A 22,810-nucleotide genomic window follows, 5' to 3' on the forward strand; every position below is an offset into this window, starting at 1 on the left:
GGATAATAATTTAATCTTATATCTCTATTATTTGATTTAGGTTTATAAGTATATTTACTTAAAGTTTAAATATTGATGATTTGAACTAATTATAATGAATTATTTCCTTTAATAGTTATTGATAAATATAATAACTGCCCTCAATTGTTTTTTTGACTATGGATATAGAAAGTTCACCAAAGTAAAGGAAGAATTAATTTAATTAGGCTGAAGGGTTGCAATTCCAATCTTTGATTTTAATCTATAAATGGAAAAAATCTTAATTAATTAATTAATATTTTAAATTCCCAAAAAGGTTAATAAAGTAATTATGGAAAAACAAATTTAAAAAGATCTCGTGGCTAACAAAGGCCCAAATCCCAAGCCCAAAAGCAAGCCCATATGATCCCCTAGCTTAGAGTGATGGACGGCTCAGATCAATCCAAAATTGAATTCAAATTCCGCAGAAGTAACGTTACGATTCCGGAGCCTCAGGTGTGGAAAATCCGAACCTAATCTTTTTTGCCGAAAACAAATATTTATTTATTAATTAGCACACCAACACTCACATTGTCTTCATCTCTACTGAAAGAGAGAAACATTGATTACGAACTTCATTGCACTCTTTGGTTCTCTCTCTCTCTAAAATATAGGGAAAGTGTTTTAGTAGGGTTTTGAATTTGTTTCTATGTGATCAGGTTCAGTTGTGGAAAGAAATCTTGGAGTATGTTCTTGGATTGTTTTCCTTTCTTGATTAATACTTGGGCTTTGTGTGATTGGGGAATGATGAATGCGGTTTCTTATTTGAATGGTGATTTTGGAATGTTTGCAGGTGTAATGGAGGATTTAACAAGAGGAGGGAGAGTGGGTGAGTTGAATTTGGCTTCGAGAAGGGCTGAAGAAGCAGGTATGTTTTGTTTGTTTCACGTTGATTATATCTTCATCTGTTACTTCACATTTGATTTTTGTAGGTTTTTGTTGATTAGTTAATGGAAGGATGCATGCATGATGAGTTCTTGTTCATAGGAAAATTTAGGGTCATTAATGTGGTCAATCTAGGAGATGGGGATTTTGTTTATTTTTCTGAAAATTGCTTTCTTGAGTGCATTTTGTCCTTTTGAACCTTTTTTTTTTTTTTTTTGTTGTTCTTTCAATTGTGGTTTCAATGTGATTAGTATCTACCGGTTGACTGTAACAGGTAGCACGAGCAAGCTGTCGGGCTTTAAGTACTGAAAATGTCGACTAGTCATTGGTTTATTATTATGCACTAAGATTTTCTTTAATGACAAGTTTGTGCTTTAGGAATTTAGGGACTGTTTATAGGAAGATTCATGATCATTATTTTGTTGCTTTTTGTGAGTATGTGATTTAACTCTTCAAGATTAACTGAACCCTAATTAATTTTGTCGCATTCGCCTATTGAACTCATAGCTTTGAGAAGATATCAAGCTGTCCATTGGCTAGATTACCTGGTGGGGCCACTTGGAATACCGACCCAGCCGTCTGAGAGAGAGTTCATTTCTTGCTTGAGAAATGGCTTAATCCTTTGCAACGTAATCAATAAAATTCAACCTGATTCAGTTCCAAAGGTATATAATGCTCTGAAGGTCTGAGTTTACGTCCGCATGTGTGGTCATTCATCTCACCCAATTCTTAAGGCCTTCACACATTTTGATTCCTGATTGTTTTGGTATTATTAGGTCATAGAAACTACTATGCCTTCACAGTCACTCCTGTGGGATTCCCGGCCATTGCCAGCTTATCAATACTTTGAGAACATTCGGAACTTTTTAGTGGCTGTGGAAGAACTGAAGCTTCCTATTTTTGAAGCTTCAGTATTTGAAAGGGTAAGAATGCAATATCTTTTTTGCTCAATCAACTAAAACGCATATCAGTCAGCAAATTGTATGATCAATTGTATGTTGTTGCTCTAGGACAACTTAGAAGAGGGGTCAGCATCTAAGGTTGTTGATTGCATCTTGGCACTGAAGGCTTACCATGAGTGGAAACAAATGACAGGAGGCAGTGGACTTTTTAAACCACCCAGATCACCGATAGTTGTGCATTCAGCTGGTAGAATCCACGCACGTAGTCCGGGCTCGGTTTCTTGTCATAGTTCCAGGCAATTAGATATGTCAGGAGGCAGCACAGGATCAATTCCATCAGTGAGTGATATCAGGAAACTTGAAGGTAGTTTAAATGCTTTCTCATTCATCATGCACTTCAAATCTATATGAAAATTTATTGTCATCACTTAAGGCCGACAATAGATGCAGCATCTGTAATAAACAAAAAACACTTGAACGTTTTTGGAAGACCTAACGTTGACTTTGTCACACATCATCCTATGACAAACTATTAATGTGAATATTTGTTCAAGTTTGGTTGATTGGGTAATGCTGTTTCTGATATTGCTGTTGTGATAATATCAGTGGATAATATGAATCAAATGGGTAAATTTTCCTTTGAACTGCCTGCTGAAAACAATAATTGCTTGACAAAGATTTATCGGATTTCTGTTAAATTTCAAGAAACATTAACTCAGAGATGTTTGTTTTGTGAATGTGTTACCTGTTGGGTAAAGATGGCTAATGACCTTCTCTGCTTTACCTGTTTGTTATCCCTAGAAGTCTAGAACTGTGATTTCCTTGAATTCTTGTGTTTTTTCAATATACTCATTTACTGATATTGGTTTACGAAATTCTACAGATACAATTGTCAAGGCTCTTGCTGAACACATGGTTGACACAAAGGAGAACATTGACAATAACTTAGTGGCTTCTTATCGTAGAGGAAGTGTGGTGTGTGTTTTTTTTATTTTTATATATTTGTTTGACAATTAGAAATGTCAAATATCTAGTCATGATTCTGTTTCTTCCTTTCAACAGGATTCAGTGAAATTCTTCAGCAAGATTCTCTCCAGTTGCTTGGAGGAACAATTTCGAAGAACATTTCCGGAGGTGAGCAATTAATCATAAGCCTTACTTCCAAAGTGAAATTACAGGCTCATCAATGTAAAGATGTGTCGAGAGATTACCCAGAATTTCTTTCCGTAACATCCTTAGTATGATTTTGCAATAGAATAATGCACGATAAGGGAATTAAAGTTTCTAACTAATAGAAAGAGAGAGAATGAAAGATGAAAAGATGGAAAGAAAAGAAGCATCAACCAATTTCCACTATTTTCTTACAGAGTCTCTTTTTTAGTGCAGATATAATGCCTGGAGAGTAAGTTGAATTAATTCTAAATTGTAGACTTTCCATTTGAAAGAGAGAAGCGCCAATACTTAGTGCCGATTAGTTGGTTCCTTTCCGTGACTTGTGGTTGAAATATGAAAGAAATTATTTTATTTTCAATTCGGTTTGAATTAAACAAAGATTGTAGTAGACTGTATACACTTAAGTAATACATTATCTTTATTTAAAATATAGGAATGAAGTTTTGGCATAGTCAAAAATAGAATGGCGGGATGTCCTTCATGGAAAGCGGGAATATACAGATATCCCTTATGGGAAAAGGCTTTTACAAGCCTGTTTTAAAGAACTTTCTTTAGATTGGTTAACAACCAAACTGATTTACCACAACAGCTAATGTGATGCAGTTGTCATAAATCCTGGATGTGTTCGGGTACATTTCTGATTTTTAAAATGAGCAAGCTTCCAGAAATTTTTAAAGCAAATTTATAACATTTTCAAGATTGTGGCTAGCCACTTTTGTGTCATACTTTATTGATGTATAGATACTTTGTAATCCATTATATGGTGAAATTGTTTTTGTCAGTGTGGTGTCCTAATGGATATATTGTAGCTTCACATTAATTACGGTTTGCAGTTAAACTTTCTTGAGTCATGTTTGGGCACTTTGACTTACTTGAAAATAAAAAGGTTCAGAACCCATAAATTTTTCTGGCATTTTTTAAACTTCATAGTTGATAGTTGTCAGATGCAGCCAATCACCATCAAATAATTTCTTTTTCTTCTATACACTGATGTCGGGGCACCTCATATAAATCCACTGAATATCTTCTAGTATGTCTCATGTATTTGCTGATATAAGATTGAAAGATGTGGCATTTTCGTGTCCAAACCCAGATGAGATCAAGTATATTGGACCATTTAAGAGAAAGAAGTTGCTCACCCATTCCCACATCTGTGCCCCTTGTAGATTTGTCCAATCTGGAAAACCGCCAGGTAATTCTCTTGATTACTGAACTTATTGTGCTATTGTTTCAATTCGTTTGAGTTTTTTCTACAAAATTTAATATCAGTAAGCACAGTTCATTTACTTCCGAGGCCTATGAGCATCAATGTTCATCCCTGGTAGATGGTTCAATGTGTGCTATATATCTATGTTCACAATAGATAACCATATATTGCTCATTTTGATATACACTTTAGTTCTACTTGTTAACTTCAAATAATATTCATCAACCAATGGAAAGTACATCCAGCTCTTAAACAACAAGAATATCTCATTCATTTCTCCTCTTGTGTTTCTAAACCAAGTGAAGTAGAAATTTTGTGGTGGATGGTACAAATGTAGGCATATGCAGATGCTTTTGATAAGCATTGAATTTGTTGACTAGTTAAGTTGAGCGGCTGCTTCTTCGCTGTTTAATTGCTTCACTTCAGAATTTTCTTACAGAGTGTACTTGCACCTTTTCTTAATTTTTTTACGTGTCTCAACGTATAACGTATCTTAAGATTGTTATAACTCAGAGGTTGAATATAAATGTGGTGGAACTCTACTTATTCCAATTCGATGTAACATAGATGAATTATTTGGTCCATAGTGTTGCAGAGCTTGCTTGAAGAAGGGTAGCTGCAATCATTGGAATCTAGTTGAGCAGCAAGAAAGGGAGCTTTCTGTAAGTTCCTTTTTGTGCTTTAGTGGTACTGTTTCAACTCTAACATGCCCTACATGTCATTTCACACTCTGACATCTCCAATGTTATAAGGTCGATTTTGGCTAAATTGCATATTTGGTCCCATAAAGAAGGGTCGGTGCCCTTTTTGGTCCCAAAACGTTAAGAAAAATGGCAAAGTTGGTTCCGATAGCGGAAAGTTGCAAACTACTGTTAGTTTGTCAACAAACTCATCTTTTTGGCCTTGCTACAGGTGGGGTGATGAATTGGAGGGAAATCTATACTCCAAAATGAGACCCCTCTTTCCCTTTTTTGTGCTCTATTTTTGTGTTTTTTTATAATAATTTTTAATGTATGGTAATAGGAATATTTCAACATGTTTTTCTTATAATAAAATATTGTAATGTTGCGCCTGAAATGAAAGTGCAGAAAATGTAGATTGATGCTAAAAAGAGTATCTATGATTTTCAATAGTATTCACAAAACAGAGCAACATGCTCAAATACACAAAGCACCAGGCCCATTTTTGTGTTTTTGGATAACAATTTGCAATGTAAGAAAATAAGAATATCTCAACCTATTTTTCTTATAATAAAATGTGATGTCGTGTCTGAAATGAAATAGCAGAAAAAATGGACTCGTGCAAAAAAAGAGTATATGTGATTTTCAATATTATCCACAAAACAGAGCAAAATGTTGAATACACAAAGCTACATTCTCAATACAACAGAAAAAAAATATAATAAAATGCATGTTGCTTTGTGTATTGATATTTCTCTGTTTCGTGGATAATATTGGAAATCACAAATACTCTTATTTTGCACTAGCCTATATTTTTTGCACTTTCATTCAGGTACAACATCACAACATTTTATTATAGAAAAATAGGTTGAAATATCCTATTTCCTTACATGACAAATTGCTATAGAAAAACATAAAAACAAAGAAAGTACACGAAAGGGAGAGAACACTCATTTTGGCGGTAAATTTCCCTCCAATTCATCATCCCACATGCAGCAACAACAAAAAAATGAGTTAGTTGACAAACTAATAGCAATTTGCAACTTTCCGTTAAAAATTAATGGAAAGTTGCTAATGGGACCAACTTTGCAACTTTTCTTAACGTTTTGGGACCAAAAACGAATTCCCGTAAATCATGGGACCAAAAAAGGCACAAACCCTTCTTTGTGGGATCAAATATGCAATTTGCCGGTTGATTTTCTAATAACATTTCCATAAGGTTTTGCATTGTATTTTCTCAGCTGTATAAGCTCCTTCTAACCAGCATTTGCCTATCAATGGAAAATATCAGAATCATCTACACAACCTACTAGTGGATTGCAAATATTTCAATTGATTATGCTATCAAAAACAGTTACTAGATCATAAAGAGTATATTTTTCATACACTTAAGGTGAAAGATCAACATATCTCATTATTGCAATCGATCTCTTTTATCATATTAATCTCAACTAATAGGAAAGCCTCTTTTGCCTCTGGTTTTATTCAATATGCATATGCATCATATAGTTCAGCAAGTTCAATGTGATTGAATTCCATATTCTGGTTGCAGAATATTAAACTGTTGTTATCAAGTGCAAAGCAGGAGGTTGAGAGCCTGCAATATCAGCTTCAAAATGATTTAGAGCAACTTGGTATGTTTCTATTCTTAGGACCTGTTTTCCTTCACCTTCAAGAAAGTTAACTCCATGTGCTTGCTCGTGAACTTAATAATTAGCTTGTAACCACAAAAGTGCTAATAGTACATGCAAATGCATGCCCCTTATCCCAATGTGCTAATATAATTGCTGAAATGTACTTTAGAGCTATGTTCAATGTAACTAAAGCATCACAAAAACATAAATCTGCCTCAATACCTTAGAAGTTATCTGCCATTTGTTCACATGGTTTCAGGAGATCAAGTGCTTGAGATGTCTGCTGCTGCTCTTGGTTATTACAAGGCTGTAAAAGAGAATAGGAATCTGTACAACATGGTTCAGGATCTGAAAGGTTAGTTAAAGACGGTAGTGTATTCTGCTATATGCCAGTAAGAAATCCGAAAGTTTTTTTTTACTCAGGCTAAGTTTGTCTTGTTTATTTCAGTCTTTTATATCTTACTCTCGTGTTCATAAAAGCAATTCTATAGCAATAACAATATGGGAAGCTCACAACTATTAACATAAGAGTCTGATTGAGTATAAAAATGAAAGGGAGGGCTTAGATCTTTTTGAGTAAACTTTTTCATCCATTTTACCAAGGATCTATTTATCCGACAGTTTCTTGTTATCCTTTTTCAGGAAATATTCGAGTTTACTGCAGGATTAGACCTGTCTTGAACCCAGAGGAGCAAGATGTTATTGATTTTATTGGAGAAAATGGTTCACTAGTGGTCATTGATCCGAAACCCTTAAAAGATGAAAAGAAATTCTTCCAATTTAATCGTGTGTTTGGTCCAACAGCCACACAAGGTAATTGAGACTCTTTATGTTGGAAAGATCGACTTAGAGTTACTTTGTAGAGAACTAATTCTGATCTTTCAGACGAGGTGTACAGAGACACGCAGCCTCTTGTTAGATCCGTAATGGATGGTTACAATGTCTGCATTTTCGCTTATGGTCAAACTGGATCTGGCAAAACATATACTATGGTGAGGATATTCAGAGTCATAGTACTGCAGATGCATGCATTATATTACCTCTTGTATTTGGAACACTATTTAAATCAACATATATAATTATGAACTTCAGGGATTTTGGAAAAATTGATTGCTCAATAACATTTTTATTGACAGTTGGGTCCTCCAGGTGGATCAGCCAAGAATTTGGGAATCAGTTATTTGGCTCTTAACGAACTTTTTGAACTGTCTGACCAAAGAAAGGACATCACAAAGTATGATATTCAAGTACAGATGGTTGAAATACACAATGAACAAGTTCATGATCTTCTTGCAAAAGATTTAGGCACTAACAAATATCCTTTCACATTTACACATTCGTGTATTCTACTTTGTTTTGATTGGACTTTTATTTAGTTGTGAAAACTGCATCCTGAAAGAATGAACAGAATTTACTGCTTTTCAACCTTTGATACATGCTGTTGCACAGAGTTGGTTTCTTAACTGTTCGTAAATTAGAGATCCGGAGTTGTGCAAGCAACAATGGCATGGCTCTTCCAGATGCTACATTGCATCCTGTGAGATCAACAGTTGATGTCGTAAATTTGATGAAACTTGGTCAAGAGAACCGTGCAGTTGGTTCCACTGCCATTAATATTAGAAGCAGCCGTTCACACAGGTCAACTTCATTTTCTCATGTTTATTAATATATTCTTTTTTGTCCTGATACTAACTGTGGCCTCGAAAATAAACGCTTTTGCAGTATACTGTCTGTCCATGTGCATGGTGAAGATGCATCTGGAAGCTTATTCCGTAGCTGCCTCCATTTGGTGGATCTGGCAGGTAGCGAACGGGTTGATAAGTCGGAAGTTACTGGAGATGGACTCCAAGAAGCACAGAACATAAACAAATCTCTTGCTTGTTTAATAGATGTCATCACAGCCTTGGCACAGAAGAACTCTCATATTCCTTACAGAAACAGCAAACTCACTTTACTTCTGCAGAACTCCCTAGGTACTACTAATGCAATTACTATAGGGTAAATTACATCAACAACCTCTCACGTTAGTCTAATTACCCTAACACCCTCCTAACCTTTTTTGCAAAATTACAAAGTATACCCGTTAAGGTTGTAATTTAATTTACATTAATACCTCTTACAAGGGCAAAAACTTATATCAACATATCCCCAGAGGTAAATCACATCGACACCTGAGGTGGTGTACTTGTTTGCAAAAGGTGGGGGGGTGTTTGTTGTGGTTAGACCTAATCTCAAGTGGTGTAGATGTAAGCTACCCTTACTAATTTTAGCTGTCAAATGCTAGAACTTGTAGCCCTTTGATATGAAATGCTTGATTATCAAGTGGTTTCCTTTTCTTTTTCTTCCATATTGTAATTGTTAATATTTTCAAAGTATGGTGGCACCATGTTGTGCATTTGTTTACACAATATACTGATTGTAGTTTTCATGGGTAGGAGGAAATGCAAAAACCTTGATGTTAGCTCATGTAAACCCAGAAGGTGATTCTTTTGAAGAGACAATGAGTACTTTGAAATTCGCCCAGAGGGTATCAACTGTGGAACTTGGTGCAGCTCGTGTAAATAAAGAAAGCAGTGAGGTATTAGAGCTTAAAGCTCAGGTAAATAGAGTGACTTGCTTTTTCTTTTTTTATTCAGGAAAGATATATTAGTTGCTCTTGCAGCCAATCTGAGTTTTCAATCTTGTGATTTGTTAGCATGATGAGATTGCTTGAAAATTTTACAGATAGAGAACCTCAAAAAAGCATTGGGTGACAAGGAAGTCCAGACTCCTCTTACGAGAAAAACAAAGGAAGCAGCAAGAACTCCATCACAGAAACTTAAAACAATGACCGAGCGAACACCTCCACGTACCAGACGCTTAAGCATCGAAAATGGCAAGACCGTGGAATTGGAGAGATCAACAAATAATGACGACAAAAGAGGAGCCAAAACTCCTTCTGTTAAACCTAAACAATTCACTGAGAAAACACCTCCACCACGCTCCAGAAGGTTAAGCATTGAAAATGTCACCACTGCACCAGTAGAAAGATCAATCAATCACACTGACAAAAGAGGAGCCAAAACCCCTCCTGCAGCACAAACTAGCTCTCGAAGATTAAGTCTTGAAGGGCCAAGATATCTGCTGAAAGATTCCGATCACATCAAATTACCGGAAATGATGAGCAAGCCTATAAAGCCAGATGAAAGATGCTTGCAAAATCACAGTCAGCTTGAAGATGGAAAGTCAATCACAATTACGTGTGGGCAAAAAGAGAGCAGTGGATCTTTGCTGAACCGACCCAATCAAAGGGGGGGTCCCCGAAGTCCCCTAAGTTCTGCTCCCAAAAGTCCACTGCTTAAAATTGATACAGCAACAATCAAGGTTCCATCATTTCAAATTCCCAAAACACCTGAAGCTCAAATAAAATCAAGAAATGAGATCCAAAGAGTGCTGCCAAGTGACCATAATATTAGTTCCCGAATCCAGACACCTTGCTCAACTCAGGGAAAAGGATCTCACATAAGAAAGTCGCTTCGAACTATTGGGAAAATGATTAATGGATCAGAGAAGAGGTAGGCAAATTATTTTCATGTTCACTTGCATGCAAGTAATTCATTTACAAAGATAGTTTCTTATTAGAAATGGTCAATTAAGGGCTTCTTTTAGGTTAACTTGTTATTCATGTTGTAATGAGATTATGTAGCTTCAAGATGAAATTGTGAATTGCAGGAATCAACAGAAACCGAATGGAATAACCACACCGTTGCATGGCGCTGGTACCATACCTGATGCAAAGTCACCGACTTCATCTAATGGCAAGGCTTTGAGGAGGCAGTCAATAACTAGCATACAGCAACCAGAAAGGTCGAGACGATCTTCACTTGGAGGGGTTTCAACTGACTCCTGTAAGTGAAACTAAGATAATATTTGGCTCACGTAAGTTGACAAAGAGCACCTTTATGAATCCAGATGCTTTGTTTTTATGCAGATGGAAACGACAACAGGAATGCAAAGACACCCCCCCAAGTTCGCGCTTCAATAAAGTTAACAAAACGCTGGCTTTAGAATCATTAAGGCTGCTTGAACAGGGGTAGGTTTTGCTTTGACTCGAAGCATACCACAAGAACTTGACATTTGCTTTTAGACACAGAAGTTGCTGAAGTTCAAGGTTCCTTGCTGACAAACTAACTAAAACTAGTAGTTTAAACAGTTATTCTTGTATAGAACTGGGGTGGGGGGATGAATTCTTTGATGTCCTGGATTTGTAACTTAGATCAATAAATGATACCATAGTTCTCTCATTTTGACGAAATTTTTTATGCGAAACGACATATCATATGTTGAGATGTTGGCAGAAGAACTGTTATGTCTAGAATGAAAGCAGTGCATGTGAGCAGCACTTGACTTTTAAGTTGAAAAGCATCATGTCACTACCTAAAATCCATGACTGCTTGCTTCTTTTCTTCACTTCGTTCTTTCCCTATTTAAGAAATAAAAAGAATTTGCCACAGAGACGTGGTTGAATAGGCATGAAAAAAGCCCTATATCGCTTCTTTGATTTCTCCATGAAGAAAACTATATTTCAAATATTTACTTGGTACACACGATGATTGCAATTTGATGTGTCTTTATGCAGCTTATGCGTATACATTATCTTCATTCCAACAATTTCATCCTAGTAAATTATGACTTTCATCAAAAACCAACAATTATTTTGGATAGTACAACAAGTTGGAAGTTGGTGACTAAATTGGATGATGGTTGAAAAATGAGAGGGTGATTTTCAACAGAATCCATGAAGTTTGTTTTAATTATAATTATCTTTCTTATTTGAAAAATTATAAATATTCTTCTGATATTAATAATCGTCTAACAAATACTCTCTTGTGATAATTCATTATAGGAGTTATTTATTAGATAATTGTTAATTTTAGAGAAATACTCGTAAATTTTTAAATAATGAAAAAGTATTTATAATTATGATAAATCTCATAAAAGCCCGTTGTACTTTACCCTTGAATAAGTTTTGACAAAAACAAAATCCCATAATAATTAGACTTTCTTATTTGGAGTAATTACAATGAATTTACATTTACTTTTATTTAAAAGTGACAATTTTGCAGGTTTAAGTCATTGCATAGTCGATTTCCAGCACAGTACTTGTGGCCCTGCTTAGATGCTCCAATCAAATAAAAACAAATGCTGCTTTCCCTGTGATCAGATATCTCCCCTTCTTACATCCTTTTCATCTTTGGGAACTCATCAAGAATTGTAATTCCGTGCAGGCAACTTGTTTTCAAGTGAAATCTTGAATTTAGAAGACCAAACTCATAAAAGGGTTCTCCTAAGTTTCCTCATTTATTACTCAATTGACATAATTATAAGGAGAATGAAGTCCTTACCAAAAATCACTAACCAAACTATGGTTCTATAATTTTACCCTTTTCAGATAGCAGCTCATAAGTTTCATCAAGATAATGAGCTAGCTAAGTTCTTTATTAAGACTCGTCTGCCCAACGGTTGAAATTTTCAAAATTCTTGACTTGTGATTCGTTACCACAATACAAATATATTATCCTTGTCATATAATTAATTTTGGTGCGGCCAAACTCAAAATTGGGTTAGAGTTTCCCATTTCCATATTGCTATAAAGAACAAATGCATGTCTGAATAATAAAGATGGCCAACTTTTTTTCTTTTTTCGCTTCACTAAAACCAAAAAGAAAGCTTATTCTTTGCTGTTTGATGTACAAAAAGACAGTGATACACTAATCTCTACAACCATTTTCTTCCTTCTGTAGTTACTCATTTACAAAGTGGAACTGCCAAAGAATGTGTTAGAAAAATGATCTTAAAGAGAGCTGCGATGTTACTCAGATAGACGATGCGAACGCCCTTTCTTCCTAGCTACAGTGTAGTAGTAGGCGCGAAGCAAGCGCTTCTGGAATCTTTTCAAGTCCAACTTCACGGTTTGTCGATCAAGATAGATTTTCTTTGTGAATTCCCATCCCTTACGGTTAACGCTGCTTGGATCATTCAAAATGGGGTCGTTCTTGTCGTAATCATTGTACAATGAGCTCTCATTCGGGAGGATCTTGTAGCCAATGTATCTTAACCCGAATTTCCCAGCTGGCTCTCCATAGTAAGTTTCTGCTGCCCATTCAGTGCCAAGGGGTATCACTTGGATGAAAACAGAACCAGGCTTCATGAAGAGGAAGTGAGTCATGGCAGCACCGTGGACACCAATCATAACGTCGCTTGAGTTGAGGACTCGATAGATTTTTGCAAGCTCAGTGGTTCTTTCAGGCCTCAAAACTTCAACTACAAAACCAGTAGCCTCAGCCATTTTCACAAGTGAATCTTCGTTGGTTATTGCCCTTGAGCCGTTCCTAGATACTATAACCAGTTTAGGTTGATCCAACCCTCGTTTTTCTGTTTTTGTCTCAATTGGATTAACCACTGATGGTGAAATCGCCAGTCTTGACTGAGCTTCAAGTTCCTCATCCTGGATGAGACTACTAATACGAGGCCAGTAGGCTCGGTCCAGGAGGTCATGGAAGTCTCTGATCGTCTTATTGCCTTCCATCAAGGAAGAATCAACTGTGAGCTCATTATGGATTCTTAAGCCGACTATCGCTTCTGGGAAGCAGTGGATCCTTTTATCCCCACTAAAATCTATAGCTGGAAAATCGGAGAGCTCGGAGATTATGTCACCATACTTTGTAATCCACCAATTATGATATTCAAGCATGATGAAAACAACCTTCTTGTTGAAATGCTGAGAAGTGATGTATAGAGGCAAAATCCCATCGTTGAATTCATGGTAAAGATTGCCCGTATAGCCTCCAGTCGAAAAAACCACAGCAGGGACGTCGTGCTGGACATCACACCTCTGATGAACGCTCGACTCTCTTCTTAGGATTAGGTCTAACTCATCAATTGTACCCATCACACTGGTTTCCCATTTTCGCGTATATGGCCTAATCTTTTCATGCTGGATCACCTGCCCTTCATCATCATGACCATCAGATAGGCCCGGAGCATAAGCATTCAAACCAACAGTATCGTACAGGACGAGAGGCGAGGAGGCAGAGTGAGTTCTTACATCCCCTCTCATTACACATATGTCTGTTCTTATACTACTTCTGTCGCAACAAATAGTACCTGCATCAAGAGTTCATATTCCTCCATTAACATATGAAAAGATACAGCAGAATTTAAGAAAAAGATGGTCATTGTAATGTTGTCAGCCTGATTAAACATAATAATCAAGGGTGTGATTGTCCCTACCCCACTATAATAAGACCCCAAAATCCCGCTCCCCCTATCACGCTTTCAAATCCACAAACAACATATGGGGCCAAAAGCACAAGAAGAAAAGAATGAAACAGTGAAGAAAAAAACTAAAAAGAGAAAAGGGAAACTCAAATACAAACACATCAAAGAATGGAAAAGAAGACAAGAATTGGTTTGTAGGAATAAAAACAAGAAGCTCTATTCTCGTTCGTCGAAACTATAAGACAACAGAAGTAAATCTTGTTTAGAAAAGAAAATAAGATTCAGACATAAGAGAAACTTGAGTTGCCGAGGCAAAAAAACATCGAAAATCTTTCTTGTTTTATCCAGCAAATCGTCAGCATGAAAACAAAGAAAAAACATCAAAAACACCCCCAATAAAACACATAGAAGAAGGCAAACAAAGATTTAAAAACCAAAAGACGAGCTGACAGACATACCATTAGGAACAGCTGAGCAAAGGAAGCCATCTACATCAGTTCCTGAACCACGGCCTTCTTTATCAGATGAATCTGCAAAACAACAAGAAAAACAGTAAAAACCCAAAAATCAGTGAAGAAAAACATGTAGTCCGAGGGAAAGAAAAAAGACTCACGGAGCAAGGAGAAGTTTGAGTTGAAGAACAAGAACAGGGGTGGTAAAATCAGGCAGCAAGAAAGCAGAGAAAGCAAAGCGAAGTAGAAAAACTTGGGCTTTGCTCTTTTCTTGGTGTTTGCATAGATTAAGGTAAAAGGGTATGAGCAAGAAGACTCTTCATCCTCATCAAACATGTAGTAGTAATAGTCTTTGCTTTTCTTCCACTGGCTATACAGATTTTTCCTCTGGTATTTAACCATTTTCCAGGAAAGCTGAGCTGAGGAAGAAGGTTTCTTTACACAGAGAGAGAGAGAGAGAGAGAGGTTTATAGGAAGAGTTGTAAAGGAGAAAGCTTTGTCTAGGAATATGTGTATGTCTGGTTTTCTTAGGGGAAGAAAGGTGTTTGTGCCTTCTCGGGTGGCTCCTCTCCTCTGTTTATTCTTCAAGAGAGAGAGACGCTGCCATCTTTGGTTTTAATTTAAATTTTGTAGTATGCTTACTTTTATTTAATATATATTAATAACGCGTATTATTTTTATTAAATAAATAACATAATTTTTAAACATACATACAATCAAATTTTAAAATTAACAAAAAGAACACTTCCAAAAAATATTATGCATAACACACGAAAAACCGACTGGAATAGTTTTTTTTTTTTTTTTGTTATTTTATATTCTAGAGATGAAAATTTAAAACTTTATTTATTTATTTATTTTTTTTAAACTTTTGGCTAATGAAAAAAGCATTTGTTTTGTGAAATTTATCCGTCATTTTTATTTCTTAGATTTTTAAAAATTTTCTTTTCCAAATTGAATATTCACACAAAATAACAATAAATAATAGCAAGAATAGAACATGTCGACGTCTTTTAAATAATTATTTATTTATGATTTATAAAATAATTACAACGAAGTTGTGATTTGATCGGGTTTGACTGTCAATGCTGACCTATATGTATATACTTCATATATATATATATATATAAATTCAAATATATACTTTTATTCATTTTATTTTAATAGTAATAATTGATAGATTATTGTATTTTTCCTCGAAATATTATATAGAGAAGGTTTGAACGCGTTGGGGCCGTAGCAGTAGTATGTATTGGAATAAGCATCTTATTCACACGCCAACAGCTAATCTCTTTCGGGCATTTTATGGACCATTCTTTAAATTATTAATAATTACCAAACTTAACTTTTTGTCCACATGAAATTAAAATAAAATATACTCTCACTAATTATATATATTTAATTATACCAATTTTTATTCTGTCACAATGATGAATTTTGCAATTTATTATTTTGTATAGTTTTTTATGAACAAAAATATTATGCATAAAATTGTCAGTTATTAGGGACGATCTGGTGATAACAAATAATTATTTTCGTTATATTTTGTGTCATTATTAATGTGTCAATTATTATTTATGTCTACAACTTTATGCATATTTTTCATCACTAATAATTATATAATGACAAGATTTAAAAAAATTATTGTCACTTAATATATATTTTATAGTGGCGATATTAAAAATTATTATATTTACACCCCCTATCATATAATTTATTTACGCAACAACCCTTATTTTTTTGCATATTATAAAAACCACCCCTAACATGGAATGATGCTAACGTTTTAGGGGGTGTATGTATAATTATTCAAAAGCAATGATAGTTTATTTAAACTGATCATAGATTAAAAAGTGTAGATATAACTATCTTTTAAATTATCACCTGATATTTTATTGTTGATATTATATTTTGGTATATTGAGTTTCGGGTCCGTTTTAGTTTAAATTTGAAATTTTTATCTAAATAAAAGTAGTATACATAGACCAAGTACATAAAAAAAATTATTTTTATGGATATAGTATACATATTAAATAAATAAATTTATAATTAGAAACTTGAATTAAAAGAAAGTGAATTTGGTACAAATATTTAATAATAATAATGGGATACATACATATATATATATATATATTAGTTTTGAAAGCCAATTTATGCAATTGAAATCAAATGTTGGCATGCTGTGGAAACTAAGTCAAGTATTGCGGCGATTAATTTCAAATGTGTTAATCTACACACCTTATCCTATGATTAATTAAGTGCTCACTAATTAATTATAAGTGACTTTAATTTAGTGGTTATGCGCTAAGCATTATCAAGAATTAAGTGACTATTAATCCATTATTATTATTATTATTATTATTGATATATATAATATGATATTTTTGCATATATTTATATAAAAGAGAAGATTTGAATATTTCATGATGTCTTAGTCTAGTGATTAAAGTTGGAATTTTATGAACAAGTTCGAGTCCCACCAAACATATGATTATTACTTTATTCTATATGAGTTTATTGTATTTTTTTAATTATTCTCAATTATAGCAATGTATTAATTGAATTGATGTACTGATTAATTTATTGAGATATTTATGTAATTACGTATCCGCCGCTACAAGAAAAGAGAAGATTTGAATAGGTTGAGAGTGTATTGGGTATTTATTTATTAACTTAGGGTCTTATGAGATTTTGTATAATTACAAATACTTTATCGTTGTTTGAAAATTACAAATATCACCTTGATTTTAATAGTCGTCTAACAATTAATCCAATCTATTAGTCTTTATTAGATTTACATCAATTTTCTATAGTGAATTGATCAAAATGTCTTTGTGGATTATGAATTATAATTTTGTATTTTTTTTAAAAAAATAATAACTAAGTGGATATTTTTTTTTTTAGTTTTTCAAGTATTTTCATCCAGTTCATCCAAAATTTTAATTTTTTTCTTTAAAATACAGTAAAGACAAACTCGATAATTTCAAACTTTTATCTAAAAATTAAATAATTTTATTAAATATTTAAAATATTTATAATTTTTAAATAATAAGAAAATATTCCTAACCAAATTTAAAAAAAGCACATTGCAATTTAACTGTTACTTTATGGAAGGTCATGTGCTCATAATTATGAATGTAAAAAAATAGGGGAATGTGGATGGGAATGGGATAAAGCAAAAGAGAAGAGTGAGATTATAGAAAAAGTAGGTTTAGCAGTCCAAGACCACTAATCTATTGCAGACCAAAGGATATGCCCTATATTTTTTTTTAATTATTATTGTTGCAGATTCGGATTTCAAATATTATTTTATTTTTCACGTATATATTCCACTCTTTTATTTTATCATATATTCAAATTTGATTGAAATACATATATATATATATTATTTCAAACGAATCTTATGATAAATATATATTCTAAGTAATTTGGATTAATAATAAAGATAATAATAAAGAATTATTTTTTTAATTAATCATTCGCAAGCATATTTAGATATAATATCTCCACGTCAAACATACTTTTTTTTTATAAGTATAAATTTTATTTATAAATAAAGTTACAATCATACAATTATAAAGTAGCCGTGTGGTAATGCTAAGATATTCTCCAGAGTCTATACAACACTATAGTGCTAATATTGCAAGATAAATCTGCACTAGTAATACGCAGTCTAATCTCATCTATCACTATAGTAGCTAGTGCCTCAGGTGTCCTCTCAATGTATTGAAATTTTCTTCAATTGCGCTCCTGTCGCAAATGGTAGACCAGAAATCCCAATAATCCTCGATAAGCTACATTGATCACATGGCAGCCTCTCCATCCTTGCCGCCCAAAGAATGCCAAACTCCCAATTATGGTGCAGCCAAGGGAACCGAACCTGTCTCCCAATAGTTGCGATGCACCAGTGTGAATACCAATAGTTGAAAAATAGATGGGAATGGTTTTCAAGCTGTCCACCATTGATACTAACAAGCAGCCTTCTTGGAAACCCAATCTCTGTAACAACAACTCATAGTTTTCAAGTGCCGACTTTGAGATAATGAGCTGACTTTGATCGGGTTAGCATGAAGCCCAGACAGTGAAGCAAACACTTGCACCCCTCGTTAGAAGATAGAAATAGAGGTTTCATCAGCATTGCAGAGTAGGAGGATGTCATCTGCAAAGCATAACTGGAACAAGCCAATCTCCTTGCAGTGCCAGTGAAATTGAAACCCTGCATCATGCTCAATAAGTTGTTTTAGTATCATGTGAAGAACCTCCATGATGATAACAAACAAATAGGGAGATATCGGGTCTCCCTGTCGCAACCCACGTGCCCCGGTAAAGAACCTTTGAATGCTATCATTAAGACAAACAAAGTATGATATTGTGGTTACACACTCCTCAATCCACCGTATAAATCGATCCGGAAATCAAAATAGTTTCAGGGTGGCGAGCAAGAAGTCCCACTCCACTATATTGTAAGCTTTGTGGAGATCAACCTTTAGGGCACATCGGGGAGGGAGGCGCTTCTGATTATAACCAGAGAAAAGTTCACGCGTCAACAAGATGTTATCACTGATAGATCATCCCGGAATGAAGGCATTCTGTGAAGGACTGATGATATGATCCAACAGTGGCCTATGTCACTGCACAATAATCTTAGTAATGGCCTTATAAAAGACATTACAACAAGAGATGGTCGAAAGTCAGCAACTACAGCCGATGCTTGCACTTTTGGAATAAGTGTGAGCAGTGTGGCATTGACCTGTTTGAGTAATCTACCGTTGATAAAGAAGTCCATTACCGCTTGAGATACTTGTTTTTCAATAATTAGCCAAGCTGCTTTAAAGAACCCAGATGAATAACCATCCGTTCCTGGGGACTTATCCTCTGTAATATCAGAGAAAGTATTCTTGATTTCATCTTTTGTAACTGGAGTCACAAGCTGAGAAGCTTCCTCCGCAATAATAATGTGTCGACCCTAGGACTTCAGGTATCTAATATCATTATGCCGCTCATCTCTATCAACCCCCAAGCAGCCGCTGATAGTAACCCCAAAGTCATCAATAATGTCCTATAGGTCCGTGCAAACATGCCCGTTATTGGCAGTAATTTGTAAGACCCGTTTACCACCTTCCTGAAGAAGACCCAGGTGCATTGATCACCCCCTTAAGTAGCTGAATCTTAGCTCTTTGTTGTAGCATGCGTTGTTCTAGCTTGACCGCCTTCATGTACACAATACGACAATAATGTTCAAGACATAACAATAAGGAGTTATGAAGGTTCTCTTTGTACTAAAGTTTGTGCCATAGCAAGGAACTCTCCAGCAGTTTCAAGTTAAGAGAGAGATCCCCCTTATTCCTCCTTTGAGGCTGAAATATCTGTTAAAGTGCCTTCAACTTTCTAGTAACAACAAACATTGCATTCTCAACAATGTTATCTCTCCATATAGAACGAACAAAAGGAATAAAATCTAGTAATGCATCAAGATAATTATCTAACCGAAAAGGACCAGCATGAGGAATACCTGGGTTCCCTCTCAAAACAAGTGGGGAGTGGTCCGACGTGCGCGGTGGAAGGCTCTTGTAAAAGGCATTCGGCCAGTGAGCAAGCCATCTGTCATTTACAAGCATCCGATCCAGCCTCTTCCATAAGCTCCTACATCAAACATATTGATATGAGTGTTAGCTTGTTAACCTTGTGGATTTCGAATTACAAATGGACTTCCTTTTGCAATATGCCTAGTATCATGAATAAATTTGGCCTCACAAACAGATCTAACCACTTTTTCAGTTCCGTAATTCTTGGTCCGTCAAGAGAAGACAATTGATATTTTCTTCAACATCACACTCTAAATTCTCGAAATTATTTGGTTGTCTCCAATAGACAACTAATAGTATTTTGAGAGGTAGGGTATATTAACTACATGACCAAAAGAACATGATAACTGATATTTTAATTTGAGTTTGTGGGTTCTCTCTTTATAGTAGAGTCAACTACGTAGACTTATAACTCACTTTATACTCTTATTTTGGCGTTCTCATCTTATCAATTGATGATAAGATACACTCAGTCAATATCCATCTCACCAACTAATGACATTATGACAAATATTATCTTTTATTTGATTTTTTTTGCCATCATCCCAATTTGATTTTTAAAATAATGTTTTGATCTTTTATTCTATTTTCTTCAAAATAAATTAGTCGAGAGGCTTAAATTAGAAAGGAGACCTTCGCCTCAATGGGAAAATTAAATATATCATGACCTGTGACTAAAAAAATATTCTTAAATTCGAGTTCAACGCATGTGGGTATTAATTAATTTGTATAGTAATTTGCAGTATATAATTTTTATTATTTTGTTTGTCATAAAATTATGAATTAATTATACTTAGATCTCTTTCTAACAATACTTTTTCCAAAAAAAAAAATTAAAATTGCACTTAGATCCTCTTTAAAAATTTATTATTTATACATAATTCTCTTTTATTAGAGTTTTGGACAAAAAAAATACTAACATTGTTAGAAAAATTACATAAATTTCTGATTTTACCCCTTTTCAACATTCCCATATAATAACTTTGTACTTGTAAGAGAAAAAGATATAATAATATTAACATAACTCCATATATACATATTACATTTGTACATTTATAAATACAAAAAATAAAAACGTACATGAGAATATTAAATAAGGATAACATTAAAATTTTGTATGATTTTTTTTTTGCTGACATTATTATTTTTCGTTTAAATACTAACAGAAGGAGATCATATATAAACGATAAATTTTCGAAGAAAGTGTAAGTGAATTCTGAAATATTTTTGGAAAAAAAGTGTGATTGTACACATTCAAAAGGGATCTAATCGTAATTAATGCTAAAATTACTTGTCTATTCAATAGTGTTGATATAAATTTTATGACGAAATTTATGTTTTTTTTTTAAATTAAAAAAAATGAAAAAGAAAAAGGGTAAAGCCTAAGTTGGCGGCGCCATCCAGAGGCCAAATTTTCATTTATTCACACGCACTAAAAGTTGACAACTTCCGCATAGATTTTGATGACGCTTGTCAACTTTTCTTTCAAAGTTAGTAAATTATTTATAGTGGAAAATACTCGTAAATTAGAGATACTCAATACTCGTAAATTATAATAAGCGTGTTTTGCCGTAAATAAAATGTAATTAATATATTTACGGGGTCAAATGTGCTAATTTACTTGGTCAACGTGACTCAATCTCTAACGGCAGAAACCTGTCAGACGATTAACGTTCTTTATTATGGGTCCATTGAGACTGACCCGATCGAAAGTTCGAAGATGCGAATCCTTATAAAATGAGGTATTTTTCTTTTTAATTGGAGACATTTATATCTTATTACAAATAATCATGATGTACCCTTATTATTATTTATGACGACAAAGTAATAATATATATATATGTGTACAATATGTAACTATTATTTTTTAAAATGATATTATTATCAAAACTTGAAAATATCATATCACTTATTTAACATTAAACTAATTATATGACAAATATAATATATTTATCGTGTAATTGATATATAATTTACGAACAATGATCAACCACACAATAATCGTATTATACTTTGTTTCGTAATTAATATAATTTAATCGAATTTTATTTAAGTAATAAGAATTTTTGTTGGGGACATTTTTGAAAAAAGAAGAAGATAACTTTGTAAAATTTTGAGATTAACTTTTAATTGTCATAATTATTGTTAATATAAAAATGTAGAGATTATGTGAGCAGGAAATTCTGACAAGGCAATCACCATCACCAGTTGGACCGTTACAAGCAATTTTATATATATTTTATTTAAATAATTTTTCTGACAAAAGGCAGACTCTTCGCTTTAGATGGACCAGTGGGTGACAGGGAGTCGCATGAAATGCTATCTACTACTACATGTCATGTTTTATACATTACACATTTTAGAGTAAACTACCTTATTTTTTTCAAATTTAATATAATTATAAATATTTTTTTATTATTTAAAAATTTAAATATTTGTGTAACATTAAACCTTTTTTTTAATTGAATTTTTATAATAAATTGTCCGAAATAATCTTTTAGTAAGATTCCTTCACCATATCGCATTTTACTTTATCCTTTTTGTTTTATTTTTTTGAGTCGCGCATAGCAAACACCACCATATTATTATATTTGGTGTGTTGCACAATTATTTTGTTATTATCATATTTTTTGTCCCGCTTTTTTAAGATAATCAAACACTGCAAATGACATTGTTCCGATTGAAAATTGTAAGCCATCAGTGGGTTATAGTATAATTGCATTATTGGCATTGGATTTATTTATTTTCTGATTAAGGAATCATAGGAATATGCACATTTATGATCATATGTGTGTGAAATATTTATTGCAAGAGATGTAATAAGATGACAATGTATTAAGAAAACATGTGGACCTCTCTACCTTGTGTGATGCACCATGTTACTTGCATTAAATGAACTTAGCTGTTAACATATCAAAAATAATAATAAATAAATAAAATAAGTGGATTTGCAGTTGGAAAATGGATATATTACTTAGGATTAGTTTAATTATTTTGAATTTATTTTTTTCTTA

The 22,810-nt window shown here is 33.7% G+C and overlaps 2 protein-coding genes across 2 annotated transcripts; one reads left to right on the forward strand and one right to left on the reverse strand.

Moving 5' to 3' along the window:
* Nucleotides 1-543: 543 nt before the first annotated feature.
* Nucleotides 544-10,900, forward strand: LOC105160042 (P-loop nucleoside triphosphate hydrolases superfamily protein with CH (Calponin Homology) domain-containing protein). The gene is made up of 20 exons (XM_088879611.1): nucleotides 544-703; nucleotides 812-886; nucleotides 1,411-1,568; nucleotides 1,680-1,826; nucleotides 1,914-2,169; nucleotides 2,689-2,780; nucleotides 2,868-2,939; nucleotides 4,072-4,170; nucleotides 4,773-4,847; nucleotides 6,418-6,499; nucleotides 6,759-6,854; nucleotides 7,142-7,312; nucleotides 7,385-7,491; nucleotides 7,636-7,812; nucleotides 7,971-8,137; nucleotides 8,222-8,472; nucleotides 8,935-9,098; nucleotides 9,224-10,053; nucleotides 10,211-10,386; nucleotides 10,470-10,900. Exons 2-20 carry the CDS (start codon nucleotides 817-819, stop codon nucleotides 10,544-10,546), a joined length of 3,267 nt encoding a protein of 1,088 aa, XP_088735737.1. The 5' UTR covers nucleotides 544-703; nucleotides 812-816; the 3' UTR covers nucleotides 10,547-10,900.
* A 1,246-nt stretch (nucleotides 10,901-12,146) lies between these two features.
* LOC105159835 (xylan glycosyltransferase MUCI21) lies at nucleotides 12,147-14,800 on the reverse strand. Its single transcript, XM_011077038.3, has 3 exons — nucleotides 14,373-14,800; nucleotides 14,218-14,289; nucleotides 12,147-13,645 (listed from the first exon to the last, which is right to left on the reverse strand). The coding sequence occupies exons 1-3, from the start codon at nucleotides 14,611-14,613 to the stop codon at nucleotides 12,351-12,353; spliced, it is 1,608 nt and encodes a 535-aa protein (XP_011075340.1). The 5' UTR covers nucleotides 14,614-14,800; the 3' UTR covers nucleotides 12,147-12,350.
* Nucleotides 14,801-22,810: the final 8,010 nt, after the last annotated feature.

Source organism: Sesamum indicum, linkage group LG4 (genome assembly GCF_026168435.1).
Source record: "Sesamum indicum cultivar Baizhima isolate 11 linkage group LG4, ASM2616843v1, whole genome shotgun sequence".
Lineage (NCBI taxonomy): Eukaryota > Viridiplantae > Streptophyta > Magnoliopsida > Lamiales > Pedaliaceae > Sesamum > Sesamum indicum.

Coding starts and splice junctions, on each gene's coding strand:
- LOC105160042 (XM_088879611.1), top strand. CDS start 817: ATGGAGGATTTAACAAGAGGAGGGAGAGTGGGTGAGTTGAATTTGGCT. Junction 2,170..2,688: donor TGATATCAGGAAACTTGAAG/GTAGTTTAAATG, acceptor GAAATTCTACAG/ATACAATTGTCAAGGCTCTT. Junction 8,138..8,221: donor AGAAGCAGCCGTTCACACAG/GTCAACTTCATT, acceptor ACGCTTTTGCAG/TATACTGTCTGTCCATGTGC.
- LOC105159835 (XM_011077038.3), bottom strand. CDS start 14,613: ATGGTTAAATACCAGAGGAAAAATCTGTATAGCCAGTGGAAGAAAAGC. Junction 14,290..14,372: donor CTCAAACTTCTCCTTGCTCC/GTGAGTCTTTTT, acceptor GTTGTTTTGCAG/ATTCATCTGATAAAGAAGGC. Junction 13,646..14,217: donor TTGCTCAGCTGTTCCTAATG/GTATGTCTGTCA, acceptor CTCTTGATGCAG/GTACTATTTGTTGCGACAGA.